The sequence below is a fragment of the Saimiri boliviensis genome, chromosome 17 (assembly GCF_048565385.1).
Source record: "Saimiri boliviensis isolate mSaiBol1 chromosome 17, mSaiBol1.pri, whole genome shotgun sequence".
NCBI classification, from domain to species: Eukaryota; Metazoa; Chordata; class Mammalia; order Primates; family Cebidae; genus Saimiri; species Saimiri boliviensis.
The window spans coordinates 52,945,747-52,966,859 of NC_133465.1; the positions used below are offsets into that span (position 1 = coordinate 52,945,747).

Consider the following 21,113-nt stretch of genomic DNA (forward strand, 5'->3'; position numbering starts at 1 on the left):
TTGCTTCCCCGCCCGCGCCAGCCGGGGAGTTGTGACGCAGCGTCTGGGGCTCCTGGCCGGGACAGGAGAGAGGGAAGGCGAGGCGGGGAGAGATTGGGAAACAGGGCAGCAAGAGAAAGGGCGCGCGCCGGCGTCCTCCTGGATTCGGCTTATCCTCCTCTCCCGACACCCCTTTCTCTCCCTCCCGACACTCTCGCCCCTGCCCCGGCCCCAGCCCCAGCCTCAGCCCCGCGCCGCTCGCGCCTCCTCCCCTTCCCCTCCCACGCTGCCCGCTTCCCTTCCCCTCTGCCCCTCAAACCCTCCTCCCCGGGTCTGCGCTCCTCCCCCCGCCCTCCCTCCGCCCGGCCTGCCTCCTCCCTCCTCCTCCCCGGGAGGCATCACTTCGTCCCGACCCAGAGGAGGACGCGAGCCCCTTGTGGGCGGTCACCACAGCCGAGCCCCGGGGCTGCCACCGCGAGTCGTGCCCGTGCGCCCTCGGTTCCCGCGTCCGCTGAGCGCCGCGCCCCGGGATGGGGCCCGGCCGGCCAGCCCCCGCGTCCTGGCCTCGTCACCTGCTGCGCTGCGTCCTGCTCCTCGGGGGCCTGCACCTCGGCCGCCCTGGCGCCCCCGGGAACGCCGCCCTCCCGGGTAAGGAGCTGCCAACTTGGCCAACTTCGGGGCCCGGGCGGGGGGAGCGCCGGGGCGCGGGCCGCTCTCGACTTTTTCCCTCCTTTTCCCCCCTTTTCTCTAGAAGCGTGTGTGCGTGTGCGTGTGTGTGTGACTGGGTTTTTAAAACTCATCTCCGCTTTTCTGAAAGCGGGGGAGGAGAGGGGAGGAGGAGCGCGCCTGGAGGTGGGGGAGGACCTGAGTGGAAACAGATGTGGCGGGCGTCGGGGGAGGGGAGCCGGGGGCACTCCAGCAGCCTCGGAGGAAGCGGGTGGGCTCGCGAGGAACCCCGCGCTCGGCTCTCCGGGACCACCCGGCGCCGGCCGGTCCTTGGCAGGGAGACCTGCGGGGCGCGCCCGGAGAGCCCGGGCTCCTGGCTCTGTCCCAGGACTGATGCGTTAGGAAGGCTTTCCAACTGTCCGCGAGGGTTCGCTTTCCCCCACCGTCCCCCCGGCCCCCGCATCTCGTGGGCGTTGATATTTTCTTTTCCACACTTAGTCTTCAAGGAGGCTGTGGCATGCGGCATCCGCCCCGCGTGAGCTCAGCAGTCCTGTGAGGAGGCTTCTGCCACCGGGACGCAGCGGCGGGCTGGGCGCTGCCGTGCTGTGATGCTGTGTAGCGTGGGCAGCTCTGGGCACCCTGGTGGCCCTCCAGAGAGCGACAGAAGAGCTGCTAAAGATGCAAAAACCAAAACCCAAACAACAGAAAACAAAAATCGGAAAACCCCGAAACTGCGCCCTTCTCTTCCTGCCCCTTATTCAGGGGTAACGGTGAAGTGTGGGGACAGACAGATCCCTGGCCAAGAATCCGAGAGTTAAAAGGAAAGATCCAGTTACTGGGGGAGTGGAGCGGGGGTGTCTGGGGTGAACGCGAGAATCGCCGAGGAGGGTGGTGATTACAGCCCCGTGCTGGCCCAGCTTGATCCTCCTGGCTGTTTAATTGGGGGATGGGGACAGTCCGTGCAGTGTCTGCAGTTTTGTGCGAGGACCAGACAGCCCCATGGAGAGTCTGGGGCCTCCAGCCTGGCCCGTGCTTGCTGGTTGGCCTGGTGTGACGTAGGCACAAGACACGTATCTGCCAGATGGGAACGGTGGGGGCCTCGGTGACCCACATTCACACCAACCAGAGCCCCCGGAGCAATTTGGGCCGACTTGGCATTGAATGTCGGACAGACGCAAACCAGGCCGGTAACCCCCTAACCCACCGCAGGGCAGCCTCGCAGGCGGGTCCCCGGTCTCCTCGAACTCCTGCCTTCGTCTGCTCCTCTGTGCAGGGCCTCAGGAGGCAGGCAGGGGGGAGGGGTGGGGAGGAGGCCCATTCCCAGAGCCCCGGAGCACACTTTAAAGCCAGGCCCTGGGAGAGAGTTGTGGCCAGAGTGCTGACTCGGCCTTTCCCCGTGGAGCTTTTCAAAGAGGGGCCTGGAAGTGCCTGGTGAGAGGCCCGGTCAGGGAGGACAAGGACGCCTGGAGTGTCCCCTCTCCTGCTGGTCTCTGTGCCCGGCCCTCCCTGGGGCCGTGTCCAAGGATGGTAGCCTCACAGGGTCCCCTTCCCTGTGGCACTGTATGCACCACACCCTGAGGAGGCCTGGATCTGGGTGGCAGGCAGAGGCTCCCAGCAGCAGCTGAGCAGGAGGGTGGAGCTGTGGCAGGTCCTTCCCTCGGAACTGCGCCCTCTGCCCAGAGTGTACCTGCTCCCGCCCTGCCAGCTGCCACTTGGGCCTCCCCTGGGAAGCGCCTTCAGAGCCTCTGGGCTGAATACCTTGCCGAAAGAGCTGGCAGGCCCTAGTACCTGGTGAATGACGTTGTCATTGGGAGGAATTCCTCAGCACCAGGGACCAGATGGCCTCAGGAAATGCAGGTGGGAGGTAGGGTGTGGCAGGCCAGTGCTGCTGGGGTGAGGCTTATGCCAGGCAGGGCAGGGGCTGCGTGTGAGCAGTTTTCTGACCCCATGGGGGGAGCCCTGTGGGCCCAGAGCACGGGGCAGGGCAGCGAGGTGGCAGTGCCTTCTTGGTGCATGATGATGGAATCCATCTTTACGCCACCTCTGAGGAGTGGCCCACGGAGCCTGTCACTGGAAGGGGTCCTCTTTGTTGACTGCCATATTACTGCGTTTCTGGAGCATTCAGTTTGCCCAGCCTTGAGCCAAGTACTTGGGGACGAGGGAAGCTAGCTAGGGGAGAGTATAAGGTGCATCCTCTGGGAACAGTGGGAGGATGAAACGCGGGGACGCTGAACGGGGGGGTGCAGGATACCATTGTGGGATGCCTGCCTGCCTGGAGCCACGCTAAACGCTGCACGTGCAGGTTCCCGTTTCATTCTGATAGCAACCCAAGGAGCTCATTATTGTTGGACCATTTTGCAGATGAGGAAATGGAGGCTAAGAGGGGTCTCGTCATTTACCTTGGTCACACCCCTAGTAAGTGAAAGGCTGGGTGTGGACGCTTCCTGTCTGGAGGTTGGAGGCAGGAGAGACCCGGGGCCCTCTGGAAAGAGGCAGGCGGGGGATGCCAGGCTGGGCCCTTTTGAGGATGACATGGAAGCTTGCTGGCCAGGCCGGGGAGAAGGCCAAGTGGAAGCGGTCCCTGGGAGACCGGAATGGGGAAGGGTCCTGCACGCTGGCTGTGGGGAATCCCAGGGGACCCCTGGAAGTTTCTGAGCAGAGGAATGAGGGGCTGTTTGCTGGGAAAGGGGCTTCTGGAAGCTCCAGGGGTAAGTCTCAAGGTTGTGGGGTGAGGAGACCTTGGAAAATCTTCCTGTGGGGAAGGACGCTGCCGCCTGAAGGACAGGGAATGAGGATTCAGGTACTTGGGGCTCTGACCACAGTCAGCCAGACCAGCTCCCATGCTTCCGGCCCAGCGTCTGCTGAGTCATGGGGTTCAGAAATGCCTTACTGCTTCCTCACGCAAAACTCAGTGTTCCTTGCTCTAACCCTCTGGCTTTCTGTGAGCCATCAGGGCCCGAGAGGTGCCCAACCGAGCTGTGGCTGGTGCTGGGATCCTGGCTCCCTTCTGAGTTCACCTGGGCAAGGTGAGGGTACACGGAGGGGAGGAGGAAGCCCAGGTTTTGGCCACCAGAGACATCCTGGCTTTCTGATGTGAACAGGGCGCCATGACTTGGCCCAATGAGGTGATTTCAGAAGTGCTGTGCAGTTCTCAGGCAGATACTCATTTGAGTTCCCATCAATTGAAGCATGGAGGATGAGTCCTGTTGCATCGTCCACAGCCCCGGAGGGAATGCGTGACAGCAGCCACGGCTGCACTGTGCGATTGGTGGGCGCCGTGCTGGGTGCTGGGCCAGCAGCAGCTCTTCAGCACCTCCCATCTCTGAGCAGGTGTCCCCTTTGCACACACCTGGAGTGAAAACATTAGAGATGTTAAGGCAGTCACTCAAGACTGTGCCACGACACTCAGTACACTAGAAAGTGGGAGCAGTGAGGTTCGAACCCAGGTGTGGTTACGGAGCCTGGAGGCTCTAGTACCATGCAGCGTCTCCATCACATGAAGCACTGTCGGGGTGTGTGTGTTAGGAGAGCCTGGGAAATTCTGCCTTATGGGTTCCCTCCGCTCCCTTAACTCCAAGCCCTCTAGGATGCCTCTCAACATGTCCCACCGGGAGGACTCCTGAGGAGGAGGTGGGACTGGCAGCCCTCTGTCACACGTCAGCCATCTGGGCACTTGGCTCGCCCACTTCTTTGCAGGACCAGGAGGCCTGGACTGAGCTGCCTTCAGTGTCCTTAGGATTTCTGAGGAGTCCTCTCCAAGACGGCATTGATAAGTGAGGGATTCAAGGTGCCCCAGCCTGGCACCCCAGCTTCTCTGCAGTCAGGATTCACGTGGTTGTTCATTCATTCATTCATTCAGGGGGGTCTACTGAGCCCCTGCAGAGCTGAGAGCAGAGAAGACTACCCTGTTCTTTATTTGAGATGTCCCCACTATGTCTCCAATGGGAGTCCCTGGACTTGGAAGGCCTGAGCACTGCTGAGAGGAAGCGTGTCTTCCTGTTTAGGGTCCTGTGAATCTGGGCATGGTGGGCCCGTGGAGTGTGACATTCTCCTGGAGCTCACCCTGGCACTGCAGACCCCCGTCATGCCTCAGCTAGGGGTTAGGCCAGTAAACGGCAGGCTGGATGAAGGCTGTCCAGTGGCACCTGCAGTCACTGGGGGACTGCTGGGTCCTCCAGCTGCAGCCCCTTAGGAAACAGATTGGGTTGACCCCCTAAACCACACTGTGGCCCCTCATGAAATTCCACCATTGGTTCCTTTCCTGCCCTTCGCCCTGCCCCCCCGCCGCGCCCCCGCCTCTTGGCTTTGGACTCTCACCTCTTGGACCCCTTCCACCTGTGCTCTGCCCGCCTTGGCCTCCCCTTCCCTCATTTCTCTTTCTCCAACTGTGCATTCTGCCTTCCACAGCTCTGGTTTGTTGCTAGAGGAGGGGCCACCTTCTTCCTACTTTCCCCGCCCCCCATGCCTCTGTTCTGTCGTCCTCCCTGGCCGGTGCTGCTCAGTCCTCCCTGGCCGGTGCTGCTCAGTACCCCCCAAGCCTCCCCACCTCCAGGCCTTTGCCCACATGTGATCCCTTTGCCTGGTGTGCCCTCCCCTCCCATCTTCTTCCCCATTTCCAGTGACCCTTCCTTCGAGATTCCAGGAGGACACTGAGGGGCCTGGTCCCAGGCTCTTGGGCTCACTTGGGCTGATGGGAGACAAGCACAGAGACATGGCTCACAGTGACAGATCCCAGATCGGATGGGTAGCTGCTCTGTTAATCTCCTTTCCAGGGACCACCTTGGAAGGACACATGTAGGGAACACTACAGCCAGCCTTCCCCAGCCTTCCCTGAAGGCAGCTGGTGTGGGGCTGGGCAGTGGCTCCTCCCTCCTATAGACGAGGCAGGAGTGTGGGCATGGCTGGCAGTGTTTCCTCCCCTCAGTCTTCTGGAAATGTACATAGGGACGGGAGCGGTGGGACCAGGATTAATGGCACTCACCAGCTATGTGACCTCAGGCAGAGGCTCAAGTGTCTTCGTTTATAAGATGGGAAAAATCAATACCTCTTGTAGAGATATCAAAAGAATTACATACAAATGAGATAATGAACGTATGAGATACGTGCCTGGTACACAACTGGGCACAGAATTATTTCTTTTTTTTTTTTTTTGAGACGGAGTTACGCTCTTGTTACCCAGGCTGGAGTGCAATGGCGCGATCTCGGCTCACCGCAACCTCCGCCTCCTGGGTTCAGGCAATTCTCCTGCCTCAGCCTCCTGAGAAGCTGGGATTACAGGCACGCCCCACCATGCCCAGCTGGTTTTTTGCATTTTTAGTAGAGACGGGATTTCACCATGTTGACCAGGATGGTCTCGATCTCTTGACCTCGTGATCCGCCCGCCTTGGCCTCCCAAAGTGCTGGTATTACAGGTGTGAGCCACCACGCCCGGCCCAGAATAATTTCTTTCTTTTTTTTTTTTTTTTTTGAGACGGAGTTTCGCTCTTGTTACCCAGGCTGGAGTGCAGTGGCGTGATCTCGGCTCACTGCAACCTCCGCCTCCTGGGTTCAGGCAATTCTCCTGCCTCAGCCTCCTGAGTAGCTCGGATTACAGGCACGTGCCACCATGCCCAGCTAATTTTTTGTATTTTTAGTAGAGACGGGGTTTCACCATGTTGACCAAGATGGTCTCGATCTCTCGACCTTGTGATCCACCCGCCTCGGCCTCCCAAAGTGCTGGGATTACAGGCTTGAGCCACTGCGCCCGGCCTAATAATTTCTTAAATAATACTAAATTATTGCGATTTTTATTATTAAGAAGAGAAAGCCTGGGTTGGGTGGCTCACACCTGTAATCCCAGCACTTTGCAAGGCTGAGGCGGGTGGATTGCTTGAAGTCAGGAATTCATGATCAGTCTGACCAACATGGTGAAACCCCATCTCTACTAAAAATTCAAAAATTAGGACTGGGCATGGTGGCTCACGCCTGTAATCCCAGCACTTTGGGAGGCCAAGGCGGGCAGATCACAAGGTCAGGAGTTCGAGACCATCCTGGCCAACAGAGTGAAACCCCATCTCTATTAAAAATACCAAAAAATTAGCTGGGCGTGGTGGTGGGCACCTGTAATTCCAGCTACTCGGGAGGCTGAGGCAGGAGAATTGCTTGAACCTGGGAGGCAGAGGCTGTAGTGAGCCAAGATCACACCATTGCATTCTAGCCTAGACAACAGAGCAAGACTCCATCTCAAAAAAAAAAAAACAAAAACAAAAACAAAAAACATGACTATCAAGGTTCCCAAATATGATAAAACACAGTCTTCAATATACAAAATGCTGCTGGACACAGTGGCCTGTGCCTATCATTCCCAGCACGTTGGGAGGCCGAGAGGGAAGGTTGCTTGAGCCCAGGAGTTCAAGACCAGCTTGGGCAACATGGCGAAACCCAGTCACTACAGAAACAAACAAGCAAAAAGCACAATTAGCTGCGTGTCCTGGCTCATGTCTGTTGCCCCAGCGACTGGGGAGGCTGAGACGGAAGGATCGCTAGAGCACAGGAGGTTGAGGCTGTAGTGAGCCGTGATCACATCATTGCATTCAGCTTGGGTGACAGAGTGAGACCCTGTCTCAAAAAAAATTCTAACTACAACTTTCCAGAAAAGGGGTCCAAGCCAGACCTCAAGAGAGGGAACTCACGTAGGAATTTGTGGTGAATCCGTAAGTTAAAGTGGAACCAAGTTCATTAGGAAAGTAAAGGCTACTTTAAATACTCCATAGGCAGAGCAGCAGCTTGGGAGGCTCAGCTGTTTATGATAATTGTTACTTCTTGATTGCATGCTACACAAGGGGTGGATTAGCACAAGTCACAGCCTACTACTAGTAGATTCTATGGGTAATCTTCCCAACAAAGATTCATGAGGCAGGCGGGTCACCTGAGGTCAGGAGTTTAAGACCAGCCTGGCCAAAATGGTAAAACCCCTGTCTCTACTAAAAATACATAAATACAAAATGATGAAACCGTGTCTCTACTAAAAATACAAAAATTAGACGGGTGTGGTGGTGTATGCCTGTAATCCCAGCACTTTGGGAGGCAGAGGCGGGTGGATCACCTGAGGTCAGAAGTTTGAGTCCAGCCTGGCCAACATAGTGAAACCCCGACTCTACTAAAAATACCAAACTTAGCTGGGCATGGTGGCAGGTGCCTGTAATTCCAGCTACTTGGAAGGCTGAGGCAGGAGAATTGCTTGAACCTGGGAGGCAGAGATTGTAGTGAGCCGAGATCATGCGGCTGCACTCCAGCCTTCGTGACAGAGCAAGACTGTCTCCAAAGAAAAAAAAAAAAAAAAAAAAAAAAAAGAATTCCTGGCCTTCCATGGTCAGGTTCTCAGCCCTTGTACAAGTCAAGCTGAGCTCCTTGCCGTTACCCACAGCTCTCAGTGCTGCCCAACCAGAACTCTGCTCAGGCTTTTTTTTTTTTTTTTTTTTGAGACAGAGTTTTGCTCTTGTTGCCCAGGCTGGAGTGCAATGGCATAATCTTGGCTCACTGCAATCTCCGCCTCCCAGGTTCAAAGGATTCTGCCTCAGCCTCCCGAGTAGCTGGGATTACAGGCATGCGCCACCACACCCGGCTAATTTTGTATTTTTAGTAGAGATGGGGTTTCTCCATGTTTGTCAGGCTGGTCTTGGACTCCTGACCTCAGGTGATTCACCCATCTGAGCCTCCCAAAGTGTTGGGATTACAGGCGTGAGCCACGGTGCCCAGCCCTGCTCAGGCTTTTTTCCCTGCCAGGAGCAGCAACTTCCTAGAAGGCTGTCTCTGAGTATCATGGCCTTGATTGTCCTCAGCTGTAAGGAGGCTTTCTCTCCACAGCTGCTGTAGCGTTTGACTGCTGTGGCCCATCAAACACCTCCAGAGCAGGGCCTTTGTGTCGCTGCACAGGTTCTAGCACAGTGCCTTGGACACGGTGACATTTGTTTTTGTTTGTTTGTTTGAAACAGGGTCTTGCTCTGTTGCCCAGGCTGGAGTGCCATGGCACAGTCACGGCTCACGGGAGCCTCAGTCTCCCGGGCTGAAGTGAATCTTCTGCTTTAGCTTCCCAAGAAGCTAGGATGACAGGTGGCACCACTCTATTTTGTTGCTACTGTTTTGTTGTTTTTTGTTGTTTTTTTTTGAGACGGAATCTCGCTTTGTTGCCCAGGCTGGAGTGCTGTGTCGCAGTCTCGGCTCACTGCAACTTCTGCCTCCCGGATTCAAGCAATTCTACCTCAGCCTCCCGAGTAGCTGGGAATAGAGGCATGTGCCACCATGCCTGGCTATTTTTTTGTATTTTTAGTAGAGATGGGGTTTCACAACATTGGCCAAGCTGGTCTCGAACTCCTGATCTCATGATCCTCCCGCCTTGGCCTTCCAGAGTGCTGGGATTACAGGCGTGAGCCACCGCGCCTGGCTTTGTTGCTACTATTTTTAGTGGGGACGGGGGGGGGTCTTTCTGTGTTGCCCAGGCTGGTCTCAAACTCCTGGGCTCAAGGGCTTCTCCCACCTCAGCCTCCCAAGGTGTTGGGATTACAGGCGGGAGCAATTGTGAGCCTGGCATTTGGTATTATTTAGTAAAGATTTGCTGAAAAAGAAAAAAGAAAGCAGACAAATGTTCCAAAGAACTTTTTTTTTTAAATAGAAAAATAATGAGTTATCCTTCTAGAATTTTACGTGATGTCCAGTCATGAAAAATATATGGTATTGAATTAAACAGAAAAAAGTCCAGTGTGCTAGGAAAAAATTCCAGAAGTGGATCTTAACTATTATAAGAACATAACATGAGACACACCAGAAAAAACTAATTGGAAAAGGAATTTTTACTTTTAAATGTTAAGAGGATGGCCGGGCGTGGTGGCTCACGCCTGTAATCCCAGCATTTTGGGAGGCTGAGGTAAGTGGATCACGAGGTCAGGAGTTCGAGACCAGCCTGACCAAGGTGAAATCCCATCTCTACTAAAAATACAAAAATCAGCCCGGTTTGGTGGCATGCACCTGTAATCCCAGTTGCTCAGGAGGCTGAAGCAGGAGAATCGCTTGAACCTGAGAGGCAGAGGTTGCAGTGAGCTGAGATCACACCACTGCACTCCAACCTGGATGGGAGTGAAACTCTGTCTCGGAAAAAAAAAAAAAAAAAAAAAAAATTAGCTGGAGGTGGTGGCGGGCACCTCTAATCCCAGCTACTCCAGAGCTTGAGGCAGGAGAATCGCTTGAACCCTGCAGGCGGAGGTTGCAGCGAGCTGAGATCATGCTACTGCACTCCAGCCTAAGTGACAAAGTGGGACTCTCTCAAAAGCAAAACAAAACAAAAATAAATGTTATAAGGACCCCTGGATTACAATTAGAAATTTTAATTTCAGTTTATAGTTTATATTGGTCACATTGGAGGAAATTCAGATAGCAAGCTGTCACATGGAAAGTTCAAGGATTGGCTGAGCGCAGCGGCTCACGTCTGTAATCCAGGCACTTTGGGAGGCTGAGGTGGGCAGATTGCCTGAGGTTAGGAGTTCAAGACCAGCCTGGCCAACGTGATGAAACCTCATCTCTACTAAAAATACAAAAAAGTAGCCAGGCATGATGGCACATGCCTGTAATCCTAACCACTCGGGGGGCTGAGACAGGAGGATCATTTGAACCTGGGAGGCAGAGTTGTGGTGAGGCGAGATGGTGCCACTGCACTCCAGCCTGGGCAACAGAGTGAGACTCCGTCTCAAATAAATAAATAAATGAAAATTTAAAGTGCAAGGATCACTAGAAATGAAATAAATTAGCTTTCTTTAACTACATAATTAAACTAGCAAAAACAGAAAATCTAGTCTTGGTAGGGCTGTGAAGAAGCCAATGTATCTGACCTGGGCACTGTAAATTGGTTGTTTTTCAGGATTCAATCTTTCAGACAATATGTAAGAAACTGGATATGTAAGACTTCCTATCCTTTGATGTCATAATTTTACTTTTGGTAATTTATGAAATACTAATGTCAAAGAGAAAAAAAAATTGTTCTTGTAAGTGTTTTTAAGAGACTGGGGGCTGGGCGTGGTGGCTCACGCTTGTAATCCCAGCACTTTGGGAGGCTGAGATGGGCAGATCACGAGGTCAGAATTTTGAGACCAGCCTGGCCAACATGGTGAAACCCCATCTCTACTAAAAATATAAAAAATTAACCCTGGTGTGGTGGCACATGGCTGTAGTACCAGCTACTCGGAGGGCTGAGGCAGGAGAATCGCTTGAATCCAGGAGGCGGGGGTTGCAGTGAGCCGAGGTTACACCACTGCACTGCAGCCTGGGTGACAGAGTGAGACTGCATCTCAAAAATAAATAAATATATAAATAAATAAAATAAAGGTTAGTCGTAACATGATATTTCACACCTAAATACTTCAGCATGTAACCACTAAAAACAAGACATGATACTGTGTAAACATAATCCCACAATCACACCCAAGAATAGATTGGATTCAATTTTTTTTCTCATATGCAGTTCATGTTAGGATTTCTCCATTTGTCCCAATAATGTCCTTTTAAAATTCAGAATTCAATTAGATGTCATTTCTCTTCAATCTCCTTTAATCTGGAATAGTTGCTTGGCCTTTGTCTTTAACGGCATTTGCATTTGTGAGGATCCCAGGCAAGTAGTTTTGTAAAATGTCCCACAGTCTAAATTTGTCTGATTGTTTACTTGTTCCTGGATTCATGTTAAACGTTTTTGGAAAGGGAACTCATGGGTAATGTTGTGTCCTTCTATTCTTTCACACCAGTGTCACTTTGTTCCCTTATGCTAACTTTGACCATTTGTTTCAGCTGGTATCTACCAGATCTAGCCACTAAAAAGGCACCTTTTCCCTTTTTTCTGAGACGGAGTCTCACCGGCACCCAGGCTGGAGTGCAGCAGTATGATCTCGGCTCACTGCAGCCTCCACCTCCCAGGTGGAAGCAATTATTCTGCCTCAACCTCCCAAGTAGCTGGAATTACAGCTTCCTGCCATCATGCCCGGCTAATTTTTGTATATATATATTTTTAGACGGAGTCTTGCTCTGTTGCCCAGGCTGGAGTGCAGTGGTGTGATCTTGGCTCTCTGCAACCTCTGCCCTCCTGAGTTCAAGCGATTCTCCTGCCTCAGCCTCCTGAGTAGCTGGGATTACAGGCGCATTCCACCATGCCTGGTTAATTTTTGCATTTTTAGTAGAGATGGAGTTTCACCACGTTGGCCAGGCTGGTTGTGAACCCCTGAGCTAAAGTGATATACCTGCCTCGGCTCGCCAAAGTGCTGAGATTACAGGCGTGAACCACTGCTCCTGGCGTCCCCTTTGTATTTTTATACAGAACCTAAGGAATTTTAACTGTAGTTATTAAAAAAAAGTTGTTCATAGTAGCATTATTCATAATAGCCAAAAGCTAAAAACCAGTGCCAAACTGAAAACTACTTAAATGGCCATCAACAATAGAATGGATGAATGGTGGCAGCTTCACAAAGTTGAATATTAGCGATGAGAATGAACAAGCTCCAGCTGCATGCCATAGCGATGAAGTTCACAAATAAACTGAGCCAGACGCTGCTTCATACCATATGACCTAATGTATAGAAAACACCAAAATAGCTGGTCGCAGTGGCTCATGCCTGTAATCCCAGCACTTTGGGAGGTCAAGGTGAGTGGATCACCTGAGGTCAGGATTTTGACCAGCCTGGCCAATGTGGTGAAACCCCATCTCTTCTAAAAATACAAAAATTAGCCAGGCGTAGTGGCGGGCACCTGTAATCTCAGCTACTGAGGAAGCTAAGGCAAGAGAATCGCTTGAACCTGGGACGTGGAGGTTGCAGTGAGCTGAGATCCCACCATTGCACTCCAGCCTGAGTAACAGGAATGAAACTCAGTCTCAAAAAAAGAAAAGAAAACACCAAAATAAAAGACACAACTCATCTGTGCTGTTTGCAGTCAGGAGAGTGGTTACCTTTAATGTGGGAGAAAGGTACTCAGCGACCAGGAGGGTTTCAAAAGAAGTTTAAAAAGAACAAATAGGAAGAGATCTGTAACAACACAGCAGCTAGCTCATATAAAACCATGAGAAAAATGCAAGAACCTGCAATAGTTTTAAGGCAACTAAGATCAAAATAGAAAAGACTATAGATCTGAACAGAGTTCACCAAGAGGAAATGTCACTGTCTAATAAGCCGACGGAAAATGTTTAAAATCACTGGCAAAACAGTTTCACCTCTTACAACAGTGCCAGGAAAGACTGATATAATAATGTGTTCAACATAACATTATAATTAGGAAATTCTATTTATAAGTTAAAGTCATAGCTATGAAATGAATTGAAATGTGACACTATATCATGGAATAATATACAGCCATTAAAATGGGTTTTACAAATATTTTTAAGGACACAGAAAAATCCTTTTGCTGAAATATTGAATGAAACAAGATCCAAAAATGTTTGTGTGTGGATGTGTGCATATATATTTATGTATATATACATGTGTTACATGTGTGTATATATATGAATAGAAATATTTTGGATGTATAGATAAAATTAGAAAAATCACAACAAAATTAAAAGAGGTTCTTTTATCTACTATACTATGTACTACACAATCTATTATTTAACAGGGGTAATTGTAGATGAAATGTGTCTGTTTTAAAGATGTCTGGAGGCTGGGTGTGGTGGCTCCTGTCTGTAATCCCAGCACTTTGGGAGGCCCAGGTAAGTGAATCACTTGAGGTCAGGAGTTCAAGACCAGTCAGGCCAACATGGTGAAACCCTCTCTCTACTAAAAATACAAAAAGTATAGGTGGGTGCCTATAATCCCAGCTACTCAGGAGGCTGAGGCAGGAGAATCACTTGAACCCAGAAGGCAGGGGTTGCAGTGGGCAGAGATTCTGCCAGGGCACTCCAGCCTGGGCAATAGGAGACTCCATCTGGAAAAATAAAAAAAAACACATCTGGAGGTTGGGTGCCATGGCTCACACCTGTAATCCCAGCACTTTGAGAGGCCAGGAGTTGAAGACCACCTTGGACAACATAGCAAGACCCCATCTCTACAAAAAAAAAGTAAAAAATAACGACATTGGTATCTTGGGCCTTGGAGTGTCAGCTGACATCTTTTGCCTGTGATCAGGCACGTGATCCCAGCAGCCCCTGCGTCCTCTTCCCAGTACTGTCCTGTAATTGGTCTGAGGATGAGCATGTGACTCCTCACAGCCAGTCAGAGCCTCCCTGGGAGGGTAAGGGGGCCCTCTGGTGGTGTTTTTCAGCATAGCCCACAGATCCTTCTTTGGGACTTAGGCGAGGGGCAGCCTTGGAGAGATTCTGAGAAGCACCGGCAGGAGCTGGTTCTGTGTCTGCAGGGAACCGCCTGGCACGCTCTCCATTAATAGCCCCACCACGAGTTTTCTCCAGTTTGTCTCTGTGACTTATAAGCCGAGTGTTAGCAGAAGGGGCAAGGGTGGAGGGCTCAAATGCTGTCATACACTTTTGCTTTTTGGAAAACAACAGGACACAAAATTCTATAAACATGAAGTAACTTTACCTGGTACGAGGCCCCAATGGAAGTCAGAAAGGTGCCAGCAAGTTAGGGGATTGGCCTTTGGAAAGCTTCCTTCTTTTTAAAAACTGTAACGTGTCCATATAACATTGTTTGTGTAACAAATGAGAAATGGAGACCCCATTATCACTTACTGATAGTAAATTTACATAAAGCAAGTAAAGTAAATTTACATTTACATAAAGTAAGCCATGGTCGGCATCAGATAATTCCATATAGCCCATATTTTAAACCTTCACATTCCTCCATTTCACAGATAAGGAAATTGAGCCCGAGAGGCTAAGAGACAGGACACATGAGCAAGGAATGCAATCCAGATCTGGTTCCTTTGCATGGCCCCCTATAAACATTATATAAATCCATCTTTAAAAATATATATATATACACACACACATTTTTATATATAAATATATATGTGTGTGTGTATATATATTTTTTGAGATGGAGTCTTGCTCTGTTGCCCAGGCTGGAGTGCAGTGGCATGATCTTGCTTCATTGCAGCCTCCCATCTCGGCCTCCTGAGTAAGCAGGACCATAGGTGTGCACCACCAACCACAGTTGATTTTTTTCCCTGTATTTTATGTAGAGATGGGGTTTTGCCATGTTGCCCAGACTGGTCTTAAATTGAGCTCAATCTACTTGTCTCAGCCTCCCAAAATGCTGGGATTACAGACATAAGCCACTGTGCCTGGCTTTCCCTGTATAAAACTTTATAGATATGTTTTCATGTTGTTTCATAATGTTCTTCTTTCATTCAGCAATATGTCAGTGTATTTCTGCCCAAACTTCTATTGGCTACATAGGATTCAGTTGTGTGAATGGACCATAACTTACCTATCCCCTGTTGGCCATTTACGCCACCTCTCTCTCATGTTTTTAAGAGACAGGGTCTCACTGTGTTGCCCAAGCTGGCCTTGAACTCCTGGGCTCAAGCAATCCTCTGGCCTCAGCCCCAAAGTGCTGGGATTATAGATAGGTGTGATGCCACCACACCGGCCAGGTCATTGCTCATTGTCACAGCTAGTGTCGCCGTGTGCATCGTAACACACTGGTCTCCTTGCTCAGACCTGAAGTCTGATGTGGGTTCCAGTCAGGGTGAAAAGGTGGCTTGACCTGAGTCAACTTGATGCCTCCGAAGGCACCCACTTCTTGGTTGTCAGCAGTGTCTGCTCCTTGGCACCAGGACCGGCAGGTCAGTCTCGCCCATCTGGAGGCTCTCCCAGGAGCATCTTGTTTGGTTTACCCCTTCACTCACCCTCTCCAAATGTGCTGGGTTTAGCGTGGGTCTCTGCATATGTGAGTTCAAGTCCCTTCCCGCAAGGTTAAGTTTGAAATAAAGGGCAGATGCACACAGGTGTTCTCTCTTTTTAATTACCAGGCACATTAATTGTAGAATATACAAAGAGAACAAAATAAAAATCAACAGCTGTCTCATAAGTCAGCCGTAACCACTGTTAACACCTGGGTACGGTACGGTTGTTCTGGAAGCGTGGTGTGCCCCCGGATTGACTGGGACTCTTGTTTATAATCAGGATATTCCGTCCCTCCAAGATTCTAATTCAGCAGCCACGCCCTAGGGTCCACACACCGGCTTGTAAATAGGCTCCCCAGGTGATTTCAACACCCGAGTTTAAGAACAAGAATGCAAAACGGTCTTTCTAGACATTACTTGATTTAAAAGAAAATTAAAATGAAGTCATACTATGTATTCAGTTTGGCTTTTTTAAAAAATCAGCAATAGAAGATGAACTTCTGGACGGGTGCAGTGGCTCACACCTGTAATCCTGGCACTTTGGGAGGCCGAGGCACTTGAGCTCAGGAGTTCAAGACCAGCCTGACCAACATGGAGAAACCCCGTCTCCACTAAAAATAAAAAAATTAGCTGGGTGTGGTGGCTGGTGCCTGTGGTCCCAGCTCCTCAGGAGGCTGAGGCAGGAGAATCGCTTGAACCTGGGAGACGGAGGTTGCGTGACTGCATGAGGGTCCCGGTGAGGGCCCAGGCTGACGACTCCTGTCCCAGTGTCTGCCGGGCCAAAGGGTGTGGGCGCTGCCCCACTTCTCTCCACACTTTCCCTTCCAGCTTCGTTGTGAGTGACCTCATTTTCCCTTCACAGCTGCCCTTGGAGTTTATTTCTGCAAAACTGGAATGTGGCTGAAGGAGCGCACACCCAATCTGCCCCGGCCTTTCCAGAGAACCCTCCGCTTTCTCCTGACACGCCCTCCTCTTCTCCTTGTATCTCCCTTCCGGGAGAGCTGAGGAGGGGTCCAGAAGTTCAAAGGCAGAGACAAATGGTGGTTGCAAGGGACTGGGCACCCATGGGAATTGGGGCCAGGGGAGGACTGCATCTGGACCGTGGGTTTATTTTTCTTTTCCTTCTTCTGAAGAGCAGCTTACACACTGGAGTCCTTGGCCTTATTTCCTCTTATCGTTTCTTCTTATCCAGATTGCAGTGTCTGCTAAGCCTGGTTCCCAGGCTCTGTGCTGTGAAACACAAACAGATTCTTGAGCTTGCTGCCCAAATCTGGGCAGAGGCTCTTACTTAAATATCAGAACTGCGCACTCCCCCGGTACAGAGGGACAGGAAGCCTTCTCTCCCTTTGTCCTCACCGAAACCCACGAGACAGGTCTTATTCTTGTCCTCCCCAAATCGAGGCTCGTGAAAGTGAGGCAGCCAGTCCCAGGGCCAAAGGGTTCAAGCAGAGATGTGAACCTGGGTAGGTCCAGATTCTAGAGCTGCCCTTCCAAACCCTCCACCATGGTGCCTCCTGGAGGTGGGGGCCAGGCCCGGCTGATCTTTCATTGCAGAAGTTGGCAAGTGTTTAATCTTTGGCTAGAGTTTTAAAGGGAGATCTTGAAGGCTCCCAAGCAAGAACGATTCTGAATTCACTTGACTTTAAAGAGTGCCGTTTGGGCACAGTGGCTCATGCCTGTAATCCCAGCACTTTGGGAGGCTGAGGCGGGTGGATCACCTGAGGTCAGGAGTTCAAGACCAACCTGGCCAACATGGAGAAACCCCATCTCTACTAAAAGTACAAAAAATTTGCCAGGCATGGTGGCGGGCACCTGTAATCCTAGCTACTTGGGTGGCTGAGGCAGGAGAATCCCTTGAATCTGGGAGGCAGAGGTTGCAGTGAGCCAAGATCTCATCACTGCACACCAGACTCAAAAAAAAAAAAAAAAAAAAAAAAAAAAAAAAAAGTGCTATGCTTTGCTTTTTGAACCAAACAAGTCATCCTTGAATGTTGCCACGTCAGGAGACCAGGGAATTGTCAATGGGTGGAGCAGCAGCTCATTAGGAAGTGTGCCTTGATTTCTCAGTCATATTGTGCTGTTTCAACCATGTCTCATGTCACCTATGCAGCATGTCAGTGTCATTTGACACACTCATGTCTGCAGGGCAGCAGACCCCACCCCACTGATACAAAGTTGTTTGTTGTTGTTTTTGGAGACGGAGTCTCTCTGCTGCTCAGGTTGGAGTGCAATGGCGTGATCTCGGCTCACTGCAACCTCCACCTCCCAGATTCAAGCAATTCTCCTGTCTCAGCCTCCTAAGTTGCTGGGATTACAGGTGCCCACCACTATGCCTGGCTAATTTTTTGTATTTTAGTAGAGACAGGGTTTCACCATGTTGGCCAGGATGGACTCAATCTCCTGACATTGTGATCCACCCACCTCAGCCTCCCACAGTGCTGGGATTACAGGTGTGAGCTGCTGCGCCTGGCTGTTTTGTTGTATTTTGAAACAGATGCAGCCCTCTTGTCATTTTTTTTTTTTTTTTTTTTTTTGAGACAGAGTGTCACTCTGTTGCTGAGGTTTGAGTGGCACTATCTCAGCTCACTGCAACCTTTGCCTCTAGGATTCAAGTGATTCTCCTGCATCAGCCCCCTGAGTAGCTGGGACTACAGGTGCCCGACACCACACTTGGCTAAGTTTTGTATTTTTAGTAGAGACAAGGTTTCACCATGTTGCCAGGCTGGCCTTGAACTCCTGGCCTCAAGTGATTTGCCCACCTAAGCCTCCCAAAGTGCTGGGAGCCACCATCCCTGGCCATCATTCTTAATAGACACCAGGATACTGAAGAATGCGTAGCTGCTCAGAAAAACATGCATAATACTATATGGCCATTCAAATTCCACATCAAGTGTGTGTGTGTGTGTGGTGGGGGCATAAAAGGGATGGGTGGAGACTGTGGCAGGCTGGTGAGTTCACACCCCTCCCAGGTGGGCAGCTGCACCAGCTCTTGTGGCTGGTGCCCTGCAGGCATGCTGTCTCTATTGGAGTTCCACATTTTTATGTATAGTCTCTCTGACATGCCCTGAAGGCTAAACACAACTTGCCTGAGAGCTATCATTTAAAATACCGAGAATAACTGGATTCCGCTCTAGAGTAAGTGCCCGGCCTTCCTTCCCAGCTCTTCCCCTGATTAACCATGTTATCAAGATGTTAATCTCTCAGTTATTTAATACCTCAGTTTCCTCTTCTGTTGAGTGCAGATCAGAGTTTTACCTACATTTGAGGGTTGTTACAAGGATTAATGAAAAGCCTTGAAGCCCAGTGTCTGGTGCCCAAAAGCGCATGGTAAATGTTAAGGGCTGGCATTCTTTGTGTCTTTCACAAGCGAAGGGTGACCACAGGCCCCAGTTTGCCTGGGGCAGGCCTGGTTCACGCTTGTGGTCCTGGTGTAATGATCACTAACTTGCCATTTCATTCTCGGTTTTGACGTAAATGATGTGGTTTGCCTAGAGAAGCAAATACTGGCCCCGTGCTGTTTAGGACTCCAGTGGGTTTAGACCTAATGAAAAGGCCATGGTCCAATTCCGTGAACATTCCTGGGGAAGTCACGGCAGCTTTCTGTGTTCCATTTCCCCATTCCTAAGGATTGTCAAGATGAACTCTAAGGTCCCTCTCTTCACAATCATTCTGTCATTTCATAAACATCTTTCACAAGCCCAGACTCATGCCGGGGCAAAGGTCCAGGGCATGGAGAGGCCAGGGATGGAGGCTGGGTCCTCAGAGGGTGCCTGGCCAGTGAGGACCCCCACGAAGGTTGTCGGGACTCCCTGCCTTTTTTTGTCAAGGGTCATTTGAAAGACCATTACCAAGAAATTGAATTGAATGTTAATTAATTAATTTATTTATTTTGAGACAGGGTCTCACTCTGTCCACCAGGCTGGAGTGCAGTGGTGTGATCTGGGCTCACTGCCACCTCCTCCTCCTGGGTTCAAGAGTTTCTCCTGCCTGTCTCCCCAGGCATGCCCCACCACCTCACCACCATGCCCGGGTAATTCTTGTTTTTTTAAATTAGAGATGGGGTTTCACCATGTTAGCCAGGCTGGTCTCGAACTCCTGGCCTTAAGTGATCCACCTGCCTCGGCCTCCCAAAATACTGGGATTACAGGTCGCCTGACTGTTAATATTTTAAACCTGTTTCTCATGAAACAGGTTTCTAATCATTCTGGTTGAATACATTTCTCTACACATTTCTTTTGTGTGTGCGGGCATCTAAGTTTTGGGTTTATTTGAATTCAGAAAACCTAAGTTTTCACCATGGAAAATTGTGAATTACAGAAAGTCCCAGAGCTTTTCTTCATTTCTATTGACTCTCCAATGAACGGGACGGGCGCCTGTAATATTTTAGCTTTAGGTTACTCCCCACCACACACACCTTGTAGACGCTTTGTCAAAACCACATTTTAAAGAAGTGCTTTCCCCAAGTTCGTGTGTCTCCCAGTAAAGCGACGCGCTTACTCACAGATTCATCCTCAATCAACCAGGCGTGGGGTCCTAACCTGTCCGTGGTTTTACGAAGGGACAGGCGCACCACTCCCCCACGGAGAGGTGAACAGGTGTGGCTGCACAGAGGCCTTCCGGACCTGCGTTTATGGGGTGATGGCCGCTGTCGCCGATGGGGTCCCCGAAAGGATTCGAGCGATCGCGTGGCCTGGCGAGGCTCTGCCTCCGCCCTGCACTCCGGGTCGCATATTCCCAAATTCTGCCCTCCGCGACCTGGTCAGTGAGGTTGGATGCTGCTGGCCCAGAAAGCCACTTCCTCCTGCGCCCGGAGCCCGACGTCGTTGTGAAAGTTCCCCCCACGGGGAAGGAAGTGGCTCTTGGGTTGTTTATTTTGGCTTCGGGCTCGCAGACGGCGCCGGGGCAGCGGCCACGCAGACCGGGCATTTGTCTAGCTGGGCTGGGAGGCAGCGGAGAGGGGCGCACCGCAGGTTGAGGGGGCGCACAGCGGTGGAGGGAGGGGCGCCCCGTGGAGAGGGGGGTCCACGGGGGGTGGAGGGCGGGGCGCCTCTTGGAGGGGGGCGCACGGTGGCAGGGGGTGGGGCATGCCGCAGATTGAGGGGGAGGAAGGGGTGCCCCGCGGAGTTGGGGGCGCACGATGGCGGGGCCAGGGGCGCCCTCGGGGAGCAGAGGCAGCTAAGACTCGGAACTCTAAGGGTAGGTGGGACTGGGAGCAGCAGAGCCTGGGCCCCGGGTCGGGGGAGAAAGGGGTCAAGGTGTGCCCGCACCCGGGATGCTCCGGCTCTGGGGACCCAGGCCCGGTGACCCCGGTGAGGAAGAGCCAGTGGGAGGAAAGGGCCGGGCGCTGCCCAGAGCAGAAGTTGGAGGCGAGAGCCATCGCTGCTTTTTGTCGCTTGGCAGCTCTCCAGTTCCTCCAGCAAGGGGGGCCTGGGAGAGGACTCGCAGAAAATACTGTGATGCTTTGGTCTCAGAAGACAAAAGCCAGCAGGGGATGAGATCAAATACCGTGCCACTGAGAAGCGGAAGGCCAGCCCGGGTGAGGATTTGCCTTCTCAGAGAACCCCAGGAGCTAGCTTCCACCCAGCCCACATTACCACCCGCCCCAACCCCCGGGGCGGTGTCTGGGGACCAGCAAAACCACGGGAAAGGTGACAGTCGCCTTC

The 21,113-nt window shown here is 51.4% G+C and overlaps 1 protein-coding gene across 1 annotated transcript in view; it reads left to right on the forward strand.

The window, feature by feature from the left end:
• Positions 1-360: 360 nt before the first annotated feature.
• The window catches only part of MRC2 (mannose receptor C-type 2), a 58,817-nt gene continuing 38,064 nt past the window's right edge, over positions 361-21,113 (forward strand). The window contains exon 1 of the mRNA XM_003942427.4: positions 361-627. Coding sequence (XP_003942476.3) covers positions 510-627 — 118 coding nt within the window. The 5' untranslated portion in view covers positions 361-509. The remainder of the gene's footprint in view (positions 628-21,113) is intronic.